Source organism: Orbilia oligospora, assembly GCF_000225545.1.
Source record: "Orbilia oligospora ATCC 24927 unplaced genomic scaffold scaffold00054, whole genome shotgun sequence".
Taxonomy (NCBI): Eukaryota; Fungi; Ascomycota; class Orbiliomycetes; order Orbiliales; family Orbiliaceae; genus Orbilia; species Orbilia oligospora.
In genome coordinates, this window is record NW_011645611.1 from 2,338,764 (window position 1) to 2,361,300 (window position 22,537).

Below are 22,537 nucleotides of genomic sequence, written 5' to 3' on the forward strand. Positions count from 1 at the left end.
TTTCATCCATCTGATGCCACGAGGGTGGAATTAAGCTTAAGATCCCAAGCGATGTCAAACAGCCACCGCCGAAGCAAACCTTTCCATGTCGGGCTTAGTGTGACGAGGCTCTGGTTGCACAGCTTTGCTGCAGGAGGGCCTGAATTGTATGCAGGATACGGTTATATCACACAACACATCCTATTGAAACTTCAACAATATCGTGATGTGTCGGGCTCAAGGGTAACATTGCGTTAGGAGTATACTCCCATTAGAATATATTTAAGATACACCTCAATCATTTGAGATTATTTTTTTGCGCGGCAAAGGTTTTTTTATAGTAACGTAAGGTAGGTGGCTGGCTTGTTTTATTCTACGCGCAAATAAGTGTCGTAGTTCTTATATTCAACTGGAGCATCACGAAACAGAGGTGCCTCTAGCAAAACATACCATATATATGAAGGGATTTCATAGGAGATTATACTTTACAAATGAATGGTAGCGGAGGCAGATACAGTATCTTAATTCAACACCCATTCGCTGATATGATTTCAAATTTACCTCCTTAGCTCTACAACTTGAAACCGCGGACCATCGAGATACAGTATCACTAACTCCACAATTGCTCTTCCTCTATCATCCATCGACCAGCGCTGGCTGGTTTTGATAATATAATAAAATTATTGAATACAAAAGTTTTTGTGCTTTTTGACTTTCTTCGTTTTTTCTTTCTCTACGTTTCGTGTGCGTATAGAAATACAGATCATCCTAGACGACCTCGACGAAACGACGATGTCTCGCCCTCACATTCGTGATATGGATCGGGAACTTGCAAATTCGGAGCTTGGTACCGAATTCAGACCCTTAGAAGTCCCCTCTACCCGACCAAGACAGTATTACGATATTAGTATGTTCCAAGATGATGCCGACGCAGAGTTTAACTCGGTCGAGATTCCACCAACTTTCGCTGGCTCTCAAAGCTTTACCAATTCGCAGATCACCATTGAAGAGCAATACTCAAGAGATCCTAGTCTTGGTATGGGGTATCGTAAGTTTCAATCTTTTATTTAATCAGTATCCTCCGATAATATGCCGTCTAATAAACCTGCCCTTGGTAGATGCTTCGCGGCCTAGCACAGCTGGTCCATATCAAGCAGCTTTCCTCCCATCTAGAAGGCAAGGCCGCTCTATAGCAAACCCGCATTTGGGACAACAGGCGAGACTTCAAGAACCAATGCGACCACCAAGTCGGCTTACCATAGGACCACGAACTCCTCCAAGGCTCTCAACATCCCAGACGGACTCAACAAGCCATATGAAAGATTCTGGAACGGGCACAACCTCTTCAGTGAACCAACCAGTATCCTTTTTTGGTCTGTTGTCCTCCAAAATGCTGAATTCCTGTTGTATTATTGATATATTGATCTTACTTTTTCTACCCATAGACCGCTTCAAACATCATTCCCAAATAAATGAGCCAAGAACTCCAGTCCGAGTTGCACAGAAGCAGGCACGGCATTCAAGTTCATCTGATGAATTTGAACTTGAATCTAGTCCTACGAGATCTGCCATGCCTCCGCCATCCCGTCAAGGGACAATAAGCTATGATTTCCATAGATCCGGCCGTAGTTTACCTGTCTCTTCACAACATGCCCATCTTCCGCAGTCCCGCCAAGGGACAACGGGTTATGGTTTCAATAAATCCGGCAGTACTTTGCCTGTCCTCCCACAATATGCTCCACTTCGTCCCCCTCCTGTCACGTCACCACGGGAGAATCCGTTGAATACATTGCTCAAGAAGTCAAATCATCATGCCCGCACACAACTTCAACCTATAGAGGACATCGAAGAAACACTCGCACTGACACAGCATGAGCAAACCTATTCACCTCGTCAAGTCTTATCCCTTTCCCATGCCCCAACGATGGCACAAGGAATACAACTAATCCCGATATATTCTCTTCCTAAAAAATACCACACAGTCTTCCCATATAAGCTGTTCAATGCCACCCAGTCAAAATGCTTCGATGCAGTCTTCAACTCGAATACTAACATAGTCCTAAGTTCCCCAACGGGTAGTGGGAAAACAGTAGTAATGGAGCTCGCAATATGTCGTTTGATGGAAACCTTTGAGCCTGGTACCTTTAAAATTATTTATCAAGCACCAACGAAAGCTCTGTGTGCCGAAAGAAAACGGGACTGGGAAAAGAAGTTTGCGTCGCTGGGATTGAAGTGTACCGAGTTGACGGGCGATACACAATTCAACCAGTTAGCGGAAGTGAAAAATGGAGATTTGATCGTTACGACGCCGGAGAAGTGGGATTCCGTGACAAGGAGATGGGCGGATCACAAGAAGCTTTTGGGATTGGTGAGGTTGTTCCTGGTATGTCCCGTTTCAATTTACACCTGATCTAGAAGTGATATATTAAGGATGTGTTAGATCGACGAGGTTCATATCCTCAAAGAAGATCGAGGTGCAACCCTTGAAGTAGTCGTCAGCCGAATGAAGACAATCGGCTCCAGAGTTCGCTTCGTCGCTCTTAGTGCCACTGTCCCAAACTCCAAGGATATAGCAACATGGCTAGGTAAAGATTGCGACAATCCAAGTGTTCCAGCCCATGAGGAGCGTCTCGGCGAGGAATTCCGGCCAGTAAAGCTCGAGAAAGTAGTATACGGCTACCAGGCGAATTCAAACGATTTTGTTTTCGACAAGTTTCTAGACCAGAAGCTGTATGAAGTCATTCAAAAACACTCACAAAGGAAGCCCGTCATGGTATTCTGTGCTACAAGGAATATATGTGTATCGACGGCGAAGATTTTGGCCGAGAAGTGGAGTAGTACGAGTGGGATGGAAAAGCCTTGGCCTGCACCACTCACAAACTTCTCACTGAGAGATAGGGACTTGCAATGTAAGTTTCCACCTTGATTAGCGCCTCTATCGGAACTAATTCGGTTGGTAATATGTAATTTAGTAGCGGGGAGGTCTGGCGTGGCTTTTCATCACGCGGGTCTTGAGGCAACGGATCGAACTCTCATTGAGAAATTGTTTCTAGAGGGTCACCTCTCTGTTATCTGCTGCACCTCGACTCTAGCCGTTGGCGTCAATCTACCGACACATTTAGTCGTTATTAAGAATACTGTTAGCTGGCAAGGCTGTCAAATGCGCGAATATCTCGACCTCGAGGTCATGCAGATGGTAGGCCGGGCTGGACGCCCACAGTTTGATACGACGGGTGTAGCGGTTATTATGACGAGGAAAGACAAGAAAGATAAATATGAGCGTATGATATCTGGAACAGAGAAGTTGGAAAGTTGGTAGGCTAGATGAGCTCTTTTTTCAAAGCCATATGCTTCATTACTAATTCTTAACAGCCTTCATCTCAATCTTATAGAGCATCTGGTATGTCATCTTGTGATTTTGACTCCAATCCTTCCTATAATACTGATATGACGCATAAATATAGAATGCGGAAATAGGCCTTGGAACAATCACGGATATCGAATCAGCAAAGCAATGGCTTAGCTCGACGTTTTTGTATATACGCATGAAATCGAATCCAGCTTACTATAATTTCAAATTCGAAAACATCGAATCTGAAGTCGAAAGCATTATGGAAAGGGACATTGACTCTCTCTCGGAAGCGGGTTTTGTCGAGTGGCAGCAAACGAAACTTAAGTGCCTTGAACCCGGCGATGCTATGGCGAGGTATTACATCAAGTTCAGGACTATGAAGAATATTATGGAATTGAAAGAGAAAGCAAAGGTCTCTGAGATCGTAAGTATATATATCTAGTGATCTCTTCAAATATGTGACTCTCGTTGACATTAAACTCTCAAAGTTGACATGCCTCTCCGAAGCTGAGGAGTTCAAGGAATTTAGGATTCGGTCCGGAGAGAAGGGAGTATTGAAAGAAATCAATGGCTCGCCAAGTATGAAATGGTCTATTAAAGGCGATATTAATAGTCCTGCGCATAAAGCCTATATTTTAATTCAGGTTTGTCTCCCCACCAGTCGCTGGAGTTGGCCGGTTACCTAAAGACTCTTCTAATACTTTCTTCTGTAGTTTGAAATCGGCTGTATGGAATTCCCTACAACTGAAGGCCTTCAAAAGTACCGGGCGACTCTCTTCCAAGATAAATCTCTAATCTTCCAACATCTACACCGTCTCGTAAGAAGCATTTGTGATATCAAGCTTTTTCTTCGAGACTCGATCAGCTGTCGAAATGCTCTAGAGCTATCAAGATGCATCGAAGCAAAAGTCTGGGAGAATTCCCCGTCAATGTTGCTCCAGCTCGAAGGACTTGGCACCGTCGGCGTCAGGAAATTTGTTAATAACGACATCAAAACCATTGATCAACTTGACGCATTGGAAGCCCACAAGATCGAGATGATTGCGAGCCGAAATCCACCATATGGTGCTAAACTTAAGCAAGATATTGCGGGGATACCGAGGTTCAGACTATATACGCAGGTTACAAAGGTGAGTGCTGAAAAGCCCTAGGGGCGTTGGAGGGTTATATTAATAATCTACAGGTCCAAGCAAATCGAAAGGATCCGGTCAAGATCAACTTTAGAGCCGAGATTGGGGTTCTGAATGAGCAGACACCAGCGAAGTGGCACGGGAAGTTGCTTCATTTATATTTTTTGGTTGAAAGGTCCGATGGTTACTTGGTTGACTTTCGTCGAATGCCGTACGTAAATGCATCTCATAAGTTCTCCTTGACGGGACTTGGAGCTAACTTCAACTATAAAGAATCTTGAAACTAGCCTCGAATAAAGACGTCATGGTTCAAGCGGAGCTTACGGAACCTGGACAAGTAATAAATTGCTACATTGCCTGTGAAGAAATTGGTGAGGGCGCTAAATTCGAGAATGAGTGGACAAATGAATGTAAACTGACGAAAGAAATTAAGTGAACACCTCGAAGAGCATCGCAGTGGAGTTTGAGGTCCAGGATTCCCAATTTCCTCCAACTAAGAAAGAAGGCCCTATGTCGGCGTTCCTCAAAAAGAGAGCTACTATGGCCACTCAAAATCAAGAAGTTATCGATCTTACCGAAAAGCAGGGGCCCATCGTCAACAAGTCGTTTAAACCACCCGGTCGAGAACGGAATAGGGCTTCTAAAGATGAGATTGATGAATTTGAAGATGAAGAGTTCGAAAAAGAGTTATTAGAATGTATGGTTCATATTCAAAACATTACGCAATGGTGGAGGCTAACTCATATTTATTATGAAAGTGGATGCTATCAGCGGGAATCTGGGCGCCAATACTAATATACAACGAACTACTACAAGTCAGCCTCCGATAGGCAGCCAACAGAAGCCGAAACCTATGCCGCCACCGTCATGGACGCCGATAAACAACAAGGAACCTCAATCATTCTCAATCAACCATGGCTCCGAAGACGACCTCCAACCGCCTCTGGAAGAAGAGGATCCTGAGGAATCAAATGAACCAAAACAACGACTTGATGGTAAATGGGATTGTAATCATCGATGTGCTGACAAGTCTGTTTGCAGACATCTCTGCTGCAGGGAAGGATTGGATAAAAGGCCGAAGCTAAAAAAGAAAGCAGCTCTGAAAACTAGTAGTGCCACCAAGCCTATAGGCTCAATACAGTCAACTCCTGCAAAGACAAAGGGTACCGAGTCCGGAAGCAAGACCAAGTCTTCTCAGAAACAAATTTCAAAGGAGCTCCCTCAATCGAAAAGTTCTCACTGCCCTCTTCGGAAACGGGTATCTGATCTTGTCAGTGAAGCAACATCGGGTGCCTCGACTGTGTTTATAGATCTTTCGAAGGATGACGATTCGCCCTCTTCTTCATTTAAGGGAAACGGTGCCGATTCTGTACGAAGACTAAACGAACTTCATGCCAAATGTCAAAAAAACAAATCCATCAAGATACCTAAGCTTCCAAACCCGACATCTTTATATAATTCTACAGAGAAGCCACAAGTTCCACAGAAGCGATCAGCGATATCGGATGAACTTGAAGCGCTATTGGAAGATGACGAGGATTTTCCGACAATCTCAGAGCTTATGGAGGAGGTGAGGATGAAAGATGGCTCTATAAATAAGGGGAAAGGGAAAGAAACAATAGAGGATCTAGAAGAGGGGTTCTATGGACTGAATGATGGTTTGTTAGACAGTCTTGATGTCTATGCTGTGGATACGCCAGAGAAGAATTCAAAAATGGAGGATAAAAAAGACGAGAGGTCGATGTTTGATATTCCGGAGCATACTCTACTGAAGGAAGATATGAGAAAGAGGCCCAAAATGACTGCTCCACAGAGTTCGGGTACTGACGGTAAGGCGGTACACGAGATATCCTCTGGTATGTTGGGTACATCGCTTTTTTAACATATGCCCTTGCGAATTCTAGACGCTAATAAAATATGTAGAAACACTACCTTCTTCGCCGCCCCCATCATCTATGAAACGAACTCAAGAGACGTTGGTACCTTCGGGACCGGCTAAACCAGCTAAAAGAGTCAGATTCGACGATGAAGTCCTTCAAGACATTTCAAACAGACCCTCAAGCAAACAAAATTGTAATCCTGTCTTTATCACAACCTCGGAATCTAACTCCGAAGCTGGTCATGAACAGGGAGGCATAGGCGATAAAATGAACAACCCGGAGATGTCAATGCCACCACGACATGAGAGAAATGAAGAGGGATTTAATGAACTCGAGCAAGAGATTATGGACTTTTTGGGGGACTGCGTAGTTTTTGTTTAATATTTTTTCAGAATTTTAGACTGGTTGGTCTCGTTCCCAGGGATTGGTAGAAGAATTGGGCTATTCGAGTGGCCGCTAATGCTGGCCTTACTGTTTTCATTTCGTGCATCGTTCTTTAGAATTGGGGAACATACAGCAAACCGAATTTGCTGAAATCTATGTATATTCACATAAAACCGTCTCCTTGCAGCCGACCTCTATAAGTCGGAAACTCGTAGCGAATGAAAGTTTTGAAATTCTATCCCATTCACGACCTCTTAATTAACATTTGAGGCCTGCGAGGTAAACTCGACAAAAACAGCAGATCAAAAATCCAACATCGTCCGTGTTGCCGACATTTGCAGCATCGACAACGCCAAAACCCTGTTGCATTCTAATTTTCAAGCCTGCTAAATCCTATCAACGACATACATGTCGACGTGCAGAATGAACTCCTCAGCCGCCCAATTACTCCGGCGCTGCCATCGATGCCTTCAATCCCCTACACCATCCAAAATATGTAACTTCTCCACAAAACCATGGCTCTCGTACCCACGGGTCCGCTCTTCAATGCGTGCCTCACCCGAATCAAACGCAGACTTTAGCAACTTTCCCGAGCCCGGCGCTAACTTCTCCCGCGACGAGCTCGACGCTGTGCTTGACGATCTGTTAAGCGATGACCTACCTGAAGAATCACAACGATCCAAAAGGATCAAGAGAGAATCCAAACCCCATCCTATAATCAAACCAATACACAACCAGCCACCTTTAGAAAGTCCCAAATCTATTAACCAAAAATTCAAAGCTTCAAAATCCGATATCGAAGAAGGATTTGAATTTAAACCCCCAGAGCCGACTATGTCTTCCACGGCTTATAGATGGGATATTGAAACACCCAGTGCTGAGCAACTTAGGTACGCGGCTAGGTTTTTTGAACAATACCCAGTACGGTTCTTATGGGGTGCTGAGGAGTTTGCGAGTATTCCCGATGGAGCGGTGCCTGAGGTTGCGTTTTTGGGGAGAAGTAATGTTGGGGTGAGATGATATAATCATATATATATACTTTTCCTTGTTTGGGGAAATGAGGTTGGTGGTAACTGATAGGAACTGTGGATTACTAGAAATCATCAATTTTGAATGCTTTAATGGCTTCGAAGGGCATGGCAAGAACATCTTCAAAACCCGGAAGAACGAAGCAAATGAATGCATTTGGAGTTGGGGGTGCGCGCTTAACCTTGCTGGATATGCCGGGTTATGGACACGGGTCGCGGCATTCCTGGGGGCGAGAGATTATGGAGTACTTGAGGTCAAGAAAGCAGTATGTATAACCCCTCCTCGGGTGCGGAAAAGGAGTTTGTATGGGATAGAGTATTGATTTTGGATCTTGTGCTTGAAGGTTTCGAAGAGCTTTTCTGTTGATTGATCCGATTCACGGATTTAAAGAGGTGGATATGATGATTATGGAGGCATTCGTGGATATGGGGATACCGTATCAATTGGTTTTATCTAAAACAGATAAATTGGAAGAACCGAAAAAGAAGAAAGACAGACTTGCAACGCCCCATATCAATGAAGTATTTATGGATGTCCAAGGGGTTATGAGAGACTATGGAGGACATTCAGGGTTTGGAGAAATCCTGGCGACATCTAGCGAGCCTGTGAAAAAGGGAATCAATGAGTTAAGATGGGCGATATTACGGGCTACTGGGTTAGAACCAAAAAAGAAGAAATTGAGATGATGAGATGATTTAATTTCTTCATGAATTTCATCTATTGCTTTCTCGAACTGTATTAATTACTAGGAATAATTCGTAAAAAAAAGAGAGAGAAAAACGTAATCAGACGTATCTATCCAGACCATCCTTCCTACCGTAGACGCCGAAAAAAATATTCCACGAGAATAATATTGTACAGTTGATTTCCGAGTTGTGGATGAACGCGAGTCTTTATCTCCGAGTTCTCTTGTTCCTTCCAGACCCACCCCCATTCCCATTTAGGCGAGCCTGGGCAGCTAAGAAATCTTCTTCAGATGGTTCTGGCTCTGCGCTGACTCTCTTTCTCCCTTTCTTCGCCGCTGGTTGGCCATACTTGGCTTCTAGATTATCAAAGAAGTCGGTAGCCCGGACTCCCCTGTCCTTTTGACGGCTGCGGATCAGAGCCGCCAATGGGTGGTTGGGATCATCTTCCGGGTTGCCTCCCTTCTTTTTCTTAGTCGTGACGGCCTTCTTCTTCTTCCCACGGGCTGATGGGGCAGGTTCTTCATCATCAACTTCCTCGACATCTGGTTGGTTCTCGTCCTTTCCAAATAATTTGTCGTAAACTCCTAGCTTCTTCGCATAATCCATGGCTTCTTTACTCTCCTTTTCTGCGTTCTTCTTCCTCGCTTGTTTGGTCTTCTTCGTTTCATTGACATACGCGGGGTACCCCTCGACTTCGCCGGCCTTGATAGCGGCATCGATTATTTTGCGGAAACGGTCTTCGTCGGCAAGTGGGTCCGAAAGCATAACGTTTTCAAAGAGTTTATCCATATCACCTTCAACTTCTTCAAAGATTGCGAGTAAATCTTCTCGCTCCTCATCAGATCCTATAATTGACATCCCAAGGTTAGCTCCAGCTGATTCAAAAAAAAAAACCATGACAAAAAAAAACAACATACCCTGATATGTCTTCTTAAACTCAGTCAAAGTATCACCGGTAACAACATCCGCCCACATCTCCTTATAAAAGCTCTCCCAATCAAAGTCCTCATCATCAACGTCATCGCCGTTCAACACCTTCTCGTCGGTCCTGCCTGTACGATCATATCTCGCCCGTCGTTTTTCATCGCTAAGCACCGCATACGCAAACGCGATCTTTTGGAATTCGGCATGAGCGGTAGCTTTGTTTTCCGGCGCAGCCTTGTCAGGATGTGTTTTGAGCGCGAGCTTGCGGTATGCGGTACGGATCTCGGCGTCCGTGGCGGTTTTAGGGACTGAAAGAACTTCGTAGGGGTTTATATCGGTAGGAGGAGCATCGATGGCAATATCTTCCGACGACATTGTTTAAAATGGACTTTTTTGTGGTAATGCTGTTTGGGTAATATGGGTTTATGGTTGGTTGGTGGTTGAAGGAAAGAGCTTCGAAGCTTGTGCTTGAGCTCGAGACCAACATGATTTTGGTGTTGTTGTGGACGTGCGACGCGTTTTCTGGAAGGTTAATTACTTATCCATAAAAGGAAGTGATCGCCGTGGGTTTTGTCAAACGGCAACACATTTCTAGAAACCACGCTCTCAACGCAAACGAGCTCTGTTCTACCACAAGGCTTGAGGTCCAAGACTCGAGTCTATGCATACTCGGCCCATGATATCTGTCCACGATAGTTCTACCTGCACCTACGGGAAGGCTGGATTGAATAAGCAAACCAATCATCTGTGATATGGTATTGCGCCTCAATGCATTACATCTTGTGATTGTCGCATCCGCGATTACCCAGACTTACTCGCAATTCCTTGAGCTCGCGAGTATCCACAACCTACAGTCTTTCGATGACATTTGACTAGCTTCAAAGTCTGGTTCAATTTATTCGGACTTTAAAATCGGATTTTTAACATCATTCATCCCGTTTCGAAATCTGACAAGGGGGGGTTTTTCCAGAAGCTAACGGGTATCTAGACATCTGCACTAAGCTACGGCTTTCACGGATTAAACCTCTCAGACTACCCTTTGTGCTGACCTACACCGGAACACTTGGCAGGTGGCGGAGCAACAAAAAAGTCGGAATGTAGGATACCGACAAAAAAAAGGGCTTCTCTTTCACCTTTCATCTGTGATATGCTTAAAAAGCTTTAGATTTTGTTTTGCTGTAATTGATACCTTTTTTTTGTTTATTGTTCCGACGCATCGATGGCCAATTAAATCCGAAGTTGCCCTGAGGTTCGCCTAAAACATGCAAGAGCATAGCCCGCCGTCCTCATTACTGAATTTCATGAGATATATCGCATATATTGTATTACGCTTGGGGGCTAGATATTGTATATACAAGTGGGGATCAAAAAGAAAATCACGTCACCAGTCTTGCTCCGCCCTCGCGCGAGCTCTAGAGTTGCTTTGATCTTGCAGCTCGCTCTAGCTCTAGGACTAGTATTTGCACTTGAGCCGTGTGGTTGTTGGATTTCAGCAGCCTCGCTCGAGACCAACTGGAAATTCGGCTCGCGGCTTTGTGTAATCGTGTGAAGCTGGGCTTAAGCCAACATGGCCAGCTAATGATGATTCGGTATATAAGCCTTGAACCCAAAGAGTATCCGGATATCTTGCCGAATGCCACCCGTGGTACGATACATATTCAGTATATAACTTCGAAAATTTCCCTTTAATCGAGGTCTTGGAATATTGGCTTAAAGAGGTCTTAAATAAACCAAGCTTTCTACTATAACCTTCACCTTTAATTTCGTAAATAAACTTTTCACAGCTTTCTATTATCTACTTCAAGAATCAATATTCTTTTCCATGTTCGATAGATTCTTTATGAGCCGTCGTGTCGCCCCCAACGCTAATGACGAGGAGGCTGCCACGAATTCCCCTATTCCTCCGCCAACTCCCACCCAAACGGCCCCTCCAGAATACACTACATATACTCCAGGAGGACGATTTGAGTTTCTTAAAGATATAGAGGCATATCAAGCAGCATGTCTGATCAACAAAGTCGTGGATTTCCCAGTCGACGATCCAGCGCCTGCATACGGTACGTTTTTTTTTTATCGATATTCGTGCTAGAATACCTGGGTGCTAGGGTCCTGACTAAATACTCTCATAGACCTAGACGACATTCCAAATGTTATCCCTTCAGAATCTACCGATGATAAACAGATGTTTCGCGCAAAGTTCCAAAAGAAACTCAGCGAACTCAAAGAATTTCTACAACGTCCTTCTAACTTGAGATTTACCAAAACAACTCTCTCCGATAAAGCCATGCTTCTTATTTGTGCGGCGTGAGTATTATCTAAACAGTTATAGTGCATGAAGTACAGAGATTAAAGACTAGTTACTAATACTGATCTTCATTCTTTGTTTAGTATTTTAACTCTCATTGGCGCCTTCGTAGCCGTATGGGCCGCCGTCCTCCACCATATCACACTTATCGTAACTCTTGGTATACTTTGGGTGGCTACTTTGATTAAGTTTTGTTTGACTGGGTGGAGGTATTATACTAAGAGAAAATTGCTAGGTGTGATTAATGTTGCTTTGTTGAAGGTGGATAATTTTGAAAGATTGGATGATCGGACTGTTCGCGGTATCAAAAAAGGAGTTGATCGTGCAGTTCCTTGGAGTTATTGGGTGGATTCTGCTCGTATGGTTAGGATGAATCGGACTAATCGTTAGGTTGGTTCTGTGTATGAAGGTTTCATTGTGGATTCACAGCTGGTTACCCGCTGGTGGAGCCATGGAGGGCCGGATGGCTCTCAAGGCTAGAAGATTGATATGATTGCGATACATCAATGGATTCTTGAGTTATTTGCATATAATTCGAATTTCTCTCGGAGCAGAGCCAAATCGACCAAACTAGTCTTCTGTCAACTGTTCCTGAGTTATAATGTTACTCTATTCTTAATTTGGTTTGAACGAATTAATTTTTCTATTTCTCGACAGAACTCCATCATATTAACACATTCCCTCCGCGTTGTACAGTAAATCAATGCATTGTTCGGCTCTTACAAAACTATCCAGCGCTGGCTAGTCGGCTAGTCGGCTTCGAATCCAAGCATATGAATAAGCGAACTTACCAGGTGAAATATAAGCCCCGCCTTTGAGCGGGTCCTCTTCAAGGATCTGAATTCCATGTTTTCAGACAGTTGTCGACACCTGTTCTAGCTTAGAAAAAGTTAGGACCCTTTTCGAAATCTCTACCCGGCCGCAAGATCCCAAGAGCGCAATTTAATTGTATCCAAATATCACGAATTTGATACAGGCATCATATTTGAATATACTAATATATTCTTTAAATTTTTCTATATCTCGAGCCCACCATGTCTGGATTAGAGCTCGCCGCAAGTCTTGCGGGATTAGTATCTCTTGGAATGGAGCTTTGCAAGGGAATCACTCAGTATTGTATGAGTTACCAAGGAGCACAGAAGGATATCGAGCTTTTGCATGAAGATACAAACGCTTTGATACAGACTTTTGAGGTGAGAATTTTTCGAGGCTCTGTTGGGAACTTGACCTTTGGTCGAGTTCTAATAGAGTAGTTGAAACTGGTCCTTTTGGTTTATCACACCCTGTCCGGGTTCGAGGCGCGCTGACCCCCCGACCCTTATAAAAGAGCCTTCAAAACGCTATGCAAGATAGCACTTTGAAATTACAGCTTGAAGAATCAGTTGCTCATATCTTTTCTGCGTGTAGAGGTTTGTTTATTATTACCGAGACTGATGCGGCGTCGTATCTCTATATATAATTATGTACTTTGCTAATCGGGTTTTCCATAATGCATAGAGCGAGTGGCCAACCTTAGCAAGGAGCTGGAGAAGTACATCGAACCAACGAAAGCCCAATCTAAACGTGGGAGTATCTCTATCAAGGCGCGCATATTTTATCCTTTCCAAGAGAAAGGTGTGCAGAAGTTACGTGATGATATCTCCAGAATCAATGAGATCCTTCAACAAGCTACTGGGTCTGTCCTAATGTAAGTGCATGCAGCCTATAAATTTATATCCACCACTAGGGAAATGTAGTAGTTAATTTATGTTTTATAGCCGCCAGAACAACAAGATCAATGATACCATAGACCGGATTCATGACTCTGGGGAATTGGATAAGATAAAAGATTGGCTGTTGCCACCAGATTTCTCAACGAGTCAAATGATTGCGTCTGATAAAAGGAGCGAGAATACTGGGTCATGGTTTCTCGAAAGTGAAGAGTTTGTGCGGTGGCAGGATTCTCCTTGCTCATTATTATGGGTTTCAGGAGGCGGTATGTTTTCTTCAAGTATATTCCACGAACGTACCTCTACGGAACTAATTACTTCACAATGCATTCTTTAGCTGGACGAGGCAAGACTGTTTTGTGGTAAGCAGTTATTCCTAAGCCCCGAAGCCTGGCTATTCTGATCATAATTGCAGTTCAACAGCTATCGATTATCTCATTGCTGATTCAGAGCATCAACGTTCCTCGGCAGTCGCATACATATACTTCGATCAGACGAATCAGTCAGTGTCTCAAGACCACAACCGATTGTTAAGATCCCTAGTTCATCAACTAGCAGCACAGAATACCACTGGTCCAATACCAGCACCCTTGAAGAGTCTATACTCTCGGAGTCAGAATGGGACAAGGCCGCCAATGACGCATGACCTTACAAACACATTACGGCATCTTATTGAGACATTCTCGCCGTGCTATCTGGTAGCCGATGCATTCGATGAGTGTAAGGAGAAGCAAGCATTTTTGAAACTTGTCAATACGATCATCGGACAATGGAGGATACCTCAAGTGCGGTTTCTTGTGACAAGCCGATCCGAACTTAGTTCCGAGCTGCCAAATCGGAGTTGGAAGGGTTTCACCCTGTCATTGGAGGAAAGCAATAATGGCGACGTTCGATCTTATATTGAAACGACCCTCGAGAGTCCTGGCGAGCCTCTTAATGCCTGGGACCCAGAGCGACGTAAAAGTATTGCTAAATCTCTCATCGCACGCGGCAATGGAAAGTATGCACTGCCGTCAAATCTCTCCAGATCTTTTATTTCATTGGCTAAAATTCATATATTAGTTTTCGGTGGGTGGCATGCCAGCTGGAGAGGCTGCGCGAATGTTCCACCAATAAAGACCTTGATGAAACGCTGGAGGGCTTACCATCAACACTCGAAGAAACTTACGAAAGAACTCTGGCGAAGGTTGAAGAATCGCGGAAGTCTTCAATTTGCCATATCCTTAGGTTTTTATGCTTTTCGGCAAGACCAATGCGCCTTGACGAGATGAGTGAGGTGCCTGCTATCGACTTTGAAGCAGAACCCCGACCCAAATATTGCTCTGAAAAGCGCCTTGTGGTAGGTAAAGCGGCATACTTTAACAAGTATAGCGACTTGTTCTCCATCGCAACAATAAAGGTCGGGGACGAAGAGTATTCTGAGCTGAGACTAGCTCATCTATCTGTCAGAGATTACTTGCTTTCGACGAAGATTCTCACCTCTCCGGTTTCCTACTTTTATATAACGGAGCTGTCTGCTCACCATAGCATTGCTCAAGCTTGCATTGTATACCTACAACAGTTCGGAACCGGTGACCAACTCCCTACCTACGAGGAAGCTATCTTTGAAACTCCTCTTACTCTATATGCTGCCAGATTTTGGTTTCATCATGTGCAAGCGTCAATCAAGGCAGCCAGTCAAGAATCCTCTGTTGCAACTGCATATCCAACTGGGATCGATGCTCAACAAGCGACACTAATAATTCTCATCATCCAATTTCTAACCCAGTTACTTGGTCTTTTGGGTGTAGAGGCACCGGTTTTGATGAAATCCTCCGGTGTTAAAAATCAACTATTGGATCTTAATCAACTTTGCGTCGATTTCCTGGTATCCCAGGGACAAACCCAGATCAGGTTCTTCGATCCGGATACCCCGTGGGTTGAAAAGCCTCGAGCTTCGACTACACCTGGTCACTCTGGCCCTTCACCTCTCTATACTGCAGCACAAGCCGGGTTTTTGGATGTCGTACGGCAACTCGTTTGGCAAGGCATGGATATAAACTCCGTAGGAGGAAGATTTGGAACTCCTCTTCAAGCTGCAGCTTGCAAAGGCTACACCGACATTCTTTTGTTTCTATTAAAAGAAGGCGCGGACCCTAATTTGCGCGGGGGAGATTATGGATGTGCCCTGCAAGGTGCTAGTAGATATGGCCAAGAGGCTTGCGTAAAGATTCTGCTGAAGGCGGGTGTGGATGTTAACGCAACATGTGGCGAATATTATACAGCAGCTCACGCAGCAGCTTTTCATGGACACGCCCATGTACTCAAGCTCCTGGCAGACAACGGAGCAGATATCCACATTCTGAGACCGAGGGACCGCGCCGAACCATTGATCTTAGCCGCTAGTGTGGGCCATCTCGCGGTAGTCGAGTTGTTACTCAGCTTGGGGGCGGATATTCTAACAAGAGACAAGGATGAATGTACAGCGCTAGACCATGCAGCACCCGCGGGCTTCGATGAAGTGGTTAAACTGGTCATAGCACACGATCGAGCTTGTTTAACAACTTCTGATCGACTGGGGAATACAGCTCTACATTATACGGTAGCACAGAATTTCCCATCAGTCGTAGAGCTACTGCTCCAGAACGGCATGGATCCCAACCTAGGGAATCATCAGGGGCGTACTGCGCTGCATAGCGCCATAAGGACAGGGAACATCGAGGTTATCGAAACACTTCTCAGGTACGGCGCTAAAGTTAACAAAAAAGACTTGGAAGGCTTGACTCCTCTCCACCTGGCAGCCTATTTCGACAAACCCGAGGTCGGCCAGATGTTACTCGATACCGATGGAAGTATTATCGACATACCTGGGCCAAATGGGTACACGCCGTTACATATCGCGATCCTAAGAACCAATGTTGAATCTGTCAAGTTCTTGGGAAATCGCGGTGCTGAATTTACTAATTGTCTCCAGGTATTTAATTCCATCGACGGTGCCGTTATGCTTAGAAACTTCCATATAAACTATATATCCCCTATTACCGGTCTTCGTATTGCCGCATCTTATGGCCTGGAAGTGCAACTTAGAGATCTTCTTGAAGGCGAGGCAGATATCAACGGGACTGACGAAGGTGGGCGTAGTGCTCTCTATTACGCGTCAAGAATGGGAAATAACTCCATCGTAAGATTCTTGATTGAAAACGGGGCAGACGTCAATGCAAAGGCAGATGACGACGAATCCTTTATGGACTTCTGGTTGGATCAGAATATAATTGACCTGGCTTATAAACATGGCTATATCGATAGACCTGGGGTTCTTTCAGATGGGGGTGACAGGGCGAAGGAGAAGCTCAAAGTAGATAAACTGTTCGAATATCTTGGGGGGAAACTTCCAGCTGATGAACTCGCTTCTTATCAGTTTCAGTATTCACAAGATTCTTAGATATATCGATAAACAACCGAGCTCGGATGTACATAGATAGGAGGATACGAATGTATTTATTAGATGCTTATAATATACAATAGTACATACGCATGCATACGAATTTCCTGTGCGTCGTCCTTAAAAAGCTTAAAGCGAACCGCCCTCGCATAGTAACTAGGGACTTATTCATATTCCAATGGATTATAATTACGTATTGATGGTTGACCATGATTAGGAATTTCTAACTTGGGATTCGAGTTAGGACCGCTGGTGCGTTAAAAACTTCAGTCATTAATCTAGATAGATATTTGGATGCAAAGAAAATAAAAGATGTATCAGATCTAACATAGTCAGATTGTAATATATATGCGTCTATTAGAATCTAGTTCCCATCTCAAAACGTTAACACCAGCATTAATCTCGACCAGGATTCTCCTAATTTAATGCTCGATTCGATTCGTATATTATTTAGTCTGTGGTATTTTATCCTTGTCCCGGTCAATCTACAGACGTGCCGGAAACCCGCATGCATAACCAAAATGCCATCCAATTGGCTGATTCAACCTAGTTACATCGCATCCGCTAGGACTTATAATATAATTCTTGGAGCCAGGCCGCGCAAGTCATCCTGCTGAGTAGTTCGTCTTAAGCTTTTCAGCGCCGATTTAGAACGATTATCTTTCCCGTATCCTCGTATCCCGCAACCGCGTTGAGCCCGTCATCCCGAGATTCGATTACTAGACCTTTGCAGACTTTGGTGGTTAATGTTGCCTGCATCTTTGAACATTAACATTAAGCTTTAGACCTTTATAAGGATGTTATTTTTATAGAAAAAGTCCAAAGACTAGAGTTATAGATTGGAGATAATATTCAGTCAGCTTCAAGTTCCCTATCGCCTCTAAAACCTCGAGTTCTTAGATCTGGCTCGGTCGAATTTCGAAGGCCTAAAAGGCGAATATGACGACAAGGAACAGTGACGGTACGACGCAGCCCCTCTTGGCCAACACGAACAACACATCTCAGCAATATCTCTCGACTTCAACGTCGAGCTCGAACACTTCCATAATCGAACCCGATGTCCCCGGTAGCAGCGCTTCTAGCGCCAGCGAAAGTGGACTATCGAAAGACCAAGATGATACCGAAAATGAAAACGAAAACATCGGCTGGATGTCCCTCCCTCGTAAAAAACAGTTGATAATCCTCGCCCTCTGCCGTCTTTCCGAACCAATCACTGCAACTTCACTTCTTTCCTACGTATATTACTTTATAAAATCTCTCCCAGGCGCAAATACACCCGAGGAGATATCTCGACGGGCGGGACTTATGGTAGCTGCGTTCTCTGCGTGTCAATTCGTGACTGGAATGATATGGGGTCGATTAAGTGATATATACGGGAGGAAACCGGTTATCATGATGGGATTGTTGGGGACTACAATAGCAAGTTTTGGATTGGCGTTTTCGAAAAGCTTTTACTGGGCTGTTGGGATGCGAATGATGGCTGGGGGTTCTAATGCTACGACTGGGGTTCTGAGAACCGTTGTTGCGGAGCTAATCAAAGAAAAGAAGTATACATAAATCCATTGAAGTTCTGCCGTGGCCCGGTCAGTCCTGAAAATTCGCACGAGGGAATATGGATTGCTAATATATTTTTTGCCTGATGTGTAGGTACCAATCGAGAGCATTTTTGATAATGCCGTAAGTAGCTCTTCTGCCTTATAATAACTGGGCTGTGTTTTTTGTTCTCCTGATATTATATACTGACAGGGGGTTCATAGTATGTGCATGAATATCGGTATTATCATCGGTCCGATATTAGGTGAGTCTATAGAGTTCAAGGCATCTCAATTTGGCTGCTTTCTTCTTCTTGTATGCTAATGCTTTCCGATTCTTATAGGTGGGCTGCTCGCCAACCCCGTCGAGAGCCATCCTGGCATTTTTGGTCCAGGGAGCTGGTTGGGAGGTAAAAATGGAGTCCAGTGGATGAAAGAGTATCCTTATGCCCGTAGGTTCCTTTATTTCTACACTATCTACCTTTTGGATGATACTCTGACATACTTTTCTTCAGTACCAAACATCGTCAGCGCATGTTTCCTCAGTTTCTCATTTCTCCTGGCCACTTTCGGGCTAGAGGAAACAAATCCTTCTGGAGATATCATCGGAAAAATAGTTACAAAGCTCCATAACTTCTGGTTACGAATCACAAGCCCATTCCGCAGCTTCTTCAACCGTTCGCAACAGCAGTATACACCAATATCACAAGAAATCACCGATGATATTGTACAACCTCCACAACCTCCTCCCCGCCCCGCAGGAAGGAAGCCCGTACCTCTAAGAGAAGCATTAACTCCCTCCGTTATCTTTTGCCTCATCTGCTTCATAGCCCTACCCCTCCATAACTCCACCTTCCTACAACTCTATCCAATCTTCCTATCCACCCCTCGCCGTGACAACTCCCACCCTTCAACTCCAATCTCATGGAACGGAGGTCTCGGTCTCCCAGCCTCACAGGTCGGTTACGGCATGGCAATACTAGGTTTTATAGGTATCATCATGCAATTATTCATCTACCCGCCTCTTCAAATGCGACTGGGCACACTACGGAGTTATCGAATGAGCCTACTCCTCTTCCCGATAGCATACACACTCACCCCATTTCTCGCAATCCTACCATCTGAAAACCACGATCTTAAAAAACCGGCATCCGGACGGGTAGTCTGGGCCGGGATTATAGTCACATTGTTTATTCAAGTTACAGCTAGAACCTTTTCAAACCCTGGGAATGTTATTCTGTTGATGAATTCGGTGAATAATAGACGGGCTTTGGGGACGATTAATGGGATAGGAGCGAGTGTGAGTAGTTTGGCGAGGGCGGTGGGTCCTTTGTCTGCTGGTTGGGGGTATAGTTTTGCTTTGGAAATAGGATGTGTGGGGGCTGTATGGTGGGTTATGGCGGGAGTAGCGATGTTTGGCGTCTTTGTGAGTACTTATGTTACTGAAGGGAAGGGGTTTGTGCATAGTGAAGAGGAGGAAGAGGAGGCTGCAAAGGCAGTAGTACAGGACAATCGGGAGGGGACAAGATAAGAGATGAAAACTAAATGTGTGCGTGACTATTTGGTGTATTGGCGATATATGGTCGGGATAGCTTAGACTTAAAATGATCTTATGTTTTTTTTTTTCATCGGAAAGATTGATAATTATAACCAGGTATAGCTATATATTGTGTTCAAAATTGATCTTCGGGGACATGCATTTCGTGATGCCCTACTTTGCGTTCAAAAGAGAGAGCAATTGGGTTATAATAGTATGGGGAAAGAATCATATCAATTTTAGACATTAAATACTAATTAGCAGTACTCAGGCTATTACTATAAAAGTTGCAGTGTCATTATAAAGTGCATGAATGCTAAAATGAAGGTAAAAAAAAAACTTCCACAATCAAAAAGAGCGAAAGAAAGACGTTAGCCGAGAAGACATGATTGCATCCAAAACCCAGTCCACCCTATTTGCTCGAAGTCCGCTATACCACGGTAAAATTACGATTGACGCCTTTGGTTGATTTTAAATATTGGGTGGCAGAGGTACGGTGAAAACCGGACCAGGAGGAGGAGAGACTCTACTTCCTGGATCTTCCATGACCTTATCGATGGCAGTATTAATGGTTGTTATAGCACTAGTACTAGGGTTCGTCGCCGGGACGGCTGGGGCCTCTTCCAGCACTGATTGTACGAGCCTGGTATCTTCAGCCTCTTGCTCCTGACGTTCCTTTTCGAGTCTCACTTCCTTCCCACGTTCTATTTTCTTAGATTAGTACTAATCTTTAGACAGGGGTGTTTATGAATGGGCAGACTTACTCCAACAGTACCAGAAAACGAACAATAGAACTATATATTGTTATGTCAGTTTTATGCTACAACCAGATCGCGATATAGCATAAACAAGGCAACGTACCAAATAATGCCATAGAAATGACTACGTTGGTGCCTAACATAATTCCTGGGAAGCGCAGCTTAATAGCATTGACCACAGTCTTCAGAGTGTCGGCGACCACACCTTTGTAAAACATATTAGCTTGCCAATCGTACTATAGTATATTGCTGGACATGACTTACCCGGCTTCGTAACTAGCTGTTTCAGGGTAGGAATACCGAGGGTAGCAGCCTGTGCGGCTAGGCCTGGTGCCAGATTCTTCGCCTCTTCTTCTGCTACCTTTTCCCCGAGGCCTAAAGCACCAGGTAACTTCTTCGCCAGAGACTTGATGAACCCAGGCATCTCATCGAACATCGTCTCGATCTGTTTTGATTTCGTCTCGAACAGCTTCGTTAGGTCATCGTATGCTGTTGGAACGCCGTTAATCATATCCTTGAGAATCTGAGTGAAGTCCTTTAGGATGCCGCGAGTTTCGGACGAAAGCGAGAATGCCCTGCCATCTTGTGCGGCAAGACTAAGTGCGTCAAGAGCATCATGCAGTTCCTTTTCTTCTGGCGTCAAGTTGGAAAAGTACTCTTCATCTTCTTTGTTTGCTTTGCCCTTCCCTTTCTTATCCTTGGAAGCCTTCTTATCCTTCTTCGTCGGTGATCCAGGTTCCTTCTCTTTGCCCGCACCCTCTGCCTTGGGTTCCCTCTTAAGGAAGGATGGTAGGTGCTCTGCCACCTTCACGTGTTTAGCCTTCTCATAGGTTCCCGTCGCATATCCAGAGACAGTATCCTTCCAGGTCTGTTTTTTAGGTGCAGCACCAGCTTCAGACGCAACTGGGGTTGGTCCACCTGCCGGGGACCCTGAAGGCGAACCAGTAGCTGGGGTCCTAACCGAGTCGTTAAGCGGAACCTCCTGGGCTTCTGGGCTGTTCACGACGCCCTCGAAGTAGTTCTCATCCTTCTGATCGAGAACTTCCTTTGCGCCGGACTCAGCGGCTTCACGGTGTTTCTTAAATTTCCGGTAGGTGAAGTATTCGAGCATATCTTCGGCTTTGGTGGGGGAGGGGAGAAAGTGGGTAGGTTGAGGTGTGTTGGGAGTTGAATGTCAGCTGGATGCTGGATTAGGAGCAGATATTAATATCTGCGAATACCAACCCGACCTGGTCTTGGATTTCTTGGGGATGTTAGTCCCGTGGTAAGCGCGCACGCCCTGCTTAAAGTTTTACCGCTCGATCGATATATTGCTAAACTTCTTTTGTTTTGTTTTGTTTCCTGAAAATATTAAAATATAGATCCGACCGTTGTATTATAGAAGCAGGTTAAGCTGGCTGCAGGTGGAATTCCAATCTAGCAACTGCTCGCTGTCGACAGGCTGAGAAGGTGCTAATATAGCTGGGTCGGACCCACCAAGTAAACTAAGTCCAATACAAGTCTGTAACAGCAATTGCAATTTCAGGAATTCGATTCCAAAAAACTGGATCTCAGAGCCACAAACCGCCACAGCTGTTCGGATGACACTGCGATTTCGTGGTTCTGACGTCGGCGACAGGGGTTTTGCGCCTTTACTAGCCACGTTTTTACTTTGACTCAGAAGGCTTAACGAGTTCGGGCCTAAGTTCATTTCGAGTTCAATGCCTCTCTTGTCTGGCTAGTTAGCGCTATACTAGCGCTTCTCTCCCAGATCTAGACCTATATCGATATATCTATATCTAGATCTAGACCTGAACTTAAGGGTCTAGCAAGCAAAACGAGTGTATTTGAAGCCACCAGTTGACGACCTACCGACGCTGCGAGAGTGCGACCGTTTGCACGTATTAATTTTGCACCCGTAGCTATCGATCT

The 22,537-nt window shown here is 44.6% G+C and overlaps 7 protein-coding genes across 7 annotated transcripts; 5 read left to right on the forward strand and 2 right to left on the reverse strand.

Moving 5' to 3' along the window:
• Positions 1–771: 771 nt before the first annotated feature.
• Positions 772–6,722, forward strand: AOL_s00054g707 (uncharacterized protein; the record flags this gene model as incomplete). The annotated part of the gene is made up of 14 exons (XM_011122023.1): positions 772–1,027; positions 1,098–1,352; positions 1,425–2,362; positions 2,420–2,888; positions 2,952–3,294; positions 3,352–3,379; positions 3,444–3,755; positions 3,820–3,975; positions 4,045–4,461; positions 4,515–4,672; positions 4,735–4,832; positions 4,895–5,158; positions 5,220–6,317; positions 6,385–6,722. The coding sequence occupies 14 exons, from the start codon at positions 772–774 to the stop codon at positions 6,720–6,722; spliced, it is 5,130 nt and encodes a 1,709-aa protein (XP_011120325.1).
• A 549-nt stretch (positions 6,723–7,271) lies between these two features.
• Positions 7,272–8,440, forward strand: AOL_s00054g708 (uncharacterized protein; the record flags this gene model as incomplete). Its single annotated transcript, XM_011122024.1, has 3 exons — positions 7,272–7,736; positions 7,823–8,019; positions 8,098–8,440. 3 exons carry the CDS (start codon positions 7,272–7,274, stop codon positions 8,438–8,440), a joined length of 1,005 nt encoding a protein of 334 aa, XP_011120326.1.
• A 207-nt stretch (positions 8,441–8,647) lies between these two features.
• AOL_s00054g709 (uncharacterized protein) lies at positions 8,648–9,739 on the reverse strand (the record flags this gene model as incomplete). Its single annotated transcript, XM_011122025.1, has 2 exons — positions 8,648–9,285; positions 9,358–9,739. The coding sequence occupies 2 exons, from the start codon at positions 9,737–9,739 to the stop codon at positions 8,648–8,650; spliced, it is 1,020 nt and encodes a 339-aa protein (XP_011120327.1).
• A 1,447-nt stretch (positions 9,740–11,186) lies between these two features.
• AOL_s00054g710 (uncharacterized protein) lies at positions 11,187–12,059 on the forward strand (the record flags this gene model as incomplete). Its single annotated transcript, XM_011122026.1, has 3 exons — positions 11,187–11,421; positions 11,494–11,668; positions 11,753–12,059. 3 exons carry the CDS (start codon positions 11,187–11,189, stop codon positions 12,057–12,059), a joined length of 717 nt encoding a protein of 238 aa, XP_011120328.1.
• Positions 12,060–12,703: 644 nt separating this feature from the next.
• Positions 12,704–16,799, forward strand: AOL_s00054g711 (uncharacterized protein; the record flags this gene model as incomplete). Its single annotated transcript, XM_011122027.1, has 7 exons — positions 12,704–12,862; positions 12,997–13,078; positions 13,167–13,356; positions 13,427–13,644; positions 13,716–13,740; positions 13,794–14,378; positions 14,441–16,799. 7 exons carry the CDS (start codon positions 12,704–12,706, stop codon positions 16,797–16,799), a joined length of 3,618 nt encoding a protein of 1,205 aa, XP_011120329.1.
• A 939-nt stretch (positions 16,800–17,738) lies between these two features.
• Positions 17,739–19,862, forward strand: AOL_s00054g712 (uncharacterized protein; the record flags this gene model as incomplete). Its single annotated transcript, XM_011122028.1, has 4 exons — positions 17,739–18,346; positions 18,447–18,476; positions 18,557–18,597; positions 18,676–19,862. 4 exons carry the CDS (start codon positions 17,739–17,741, stop codon positions 19,860–19,862), a joined length of 1,866 nt encoding a protein of 621 aa, XP_011120330.1.
• A 477-nt stretch (positions 19,863–20,339) lies between these two features.
• On the reverse strand, positions 20,340–21,737 carry AOL_s00054g713 (uncharacterized protein; the record flags this gene model as incomplete). The annotated part of the gene is made up of 4 exons (XM_011122029.1): positions 20,340–20,572; positions 20,633–20,662; positions 20,730–20,831; positions 20,891–21,737. 4 exons carry the CDS (start codon positions 21,735–21,737, stop codon positions 20,340–20,342), a joined length of 1,212 nt encoding a protein of 403 aa, XP_011120331.1.
• Between the last annotated feature and the right edge of the window lie 800 nt (positions 21,738–22,537).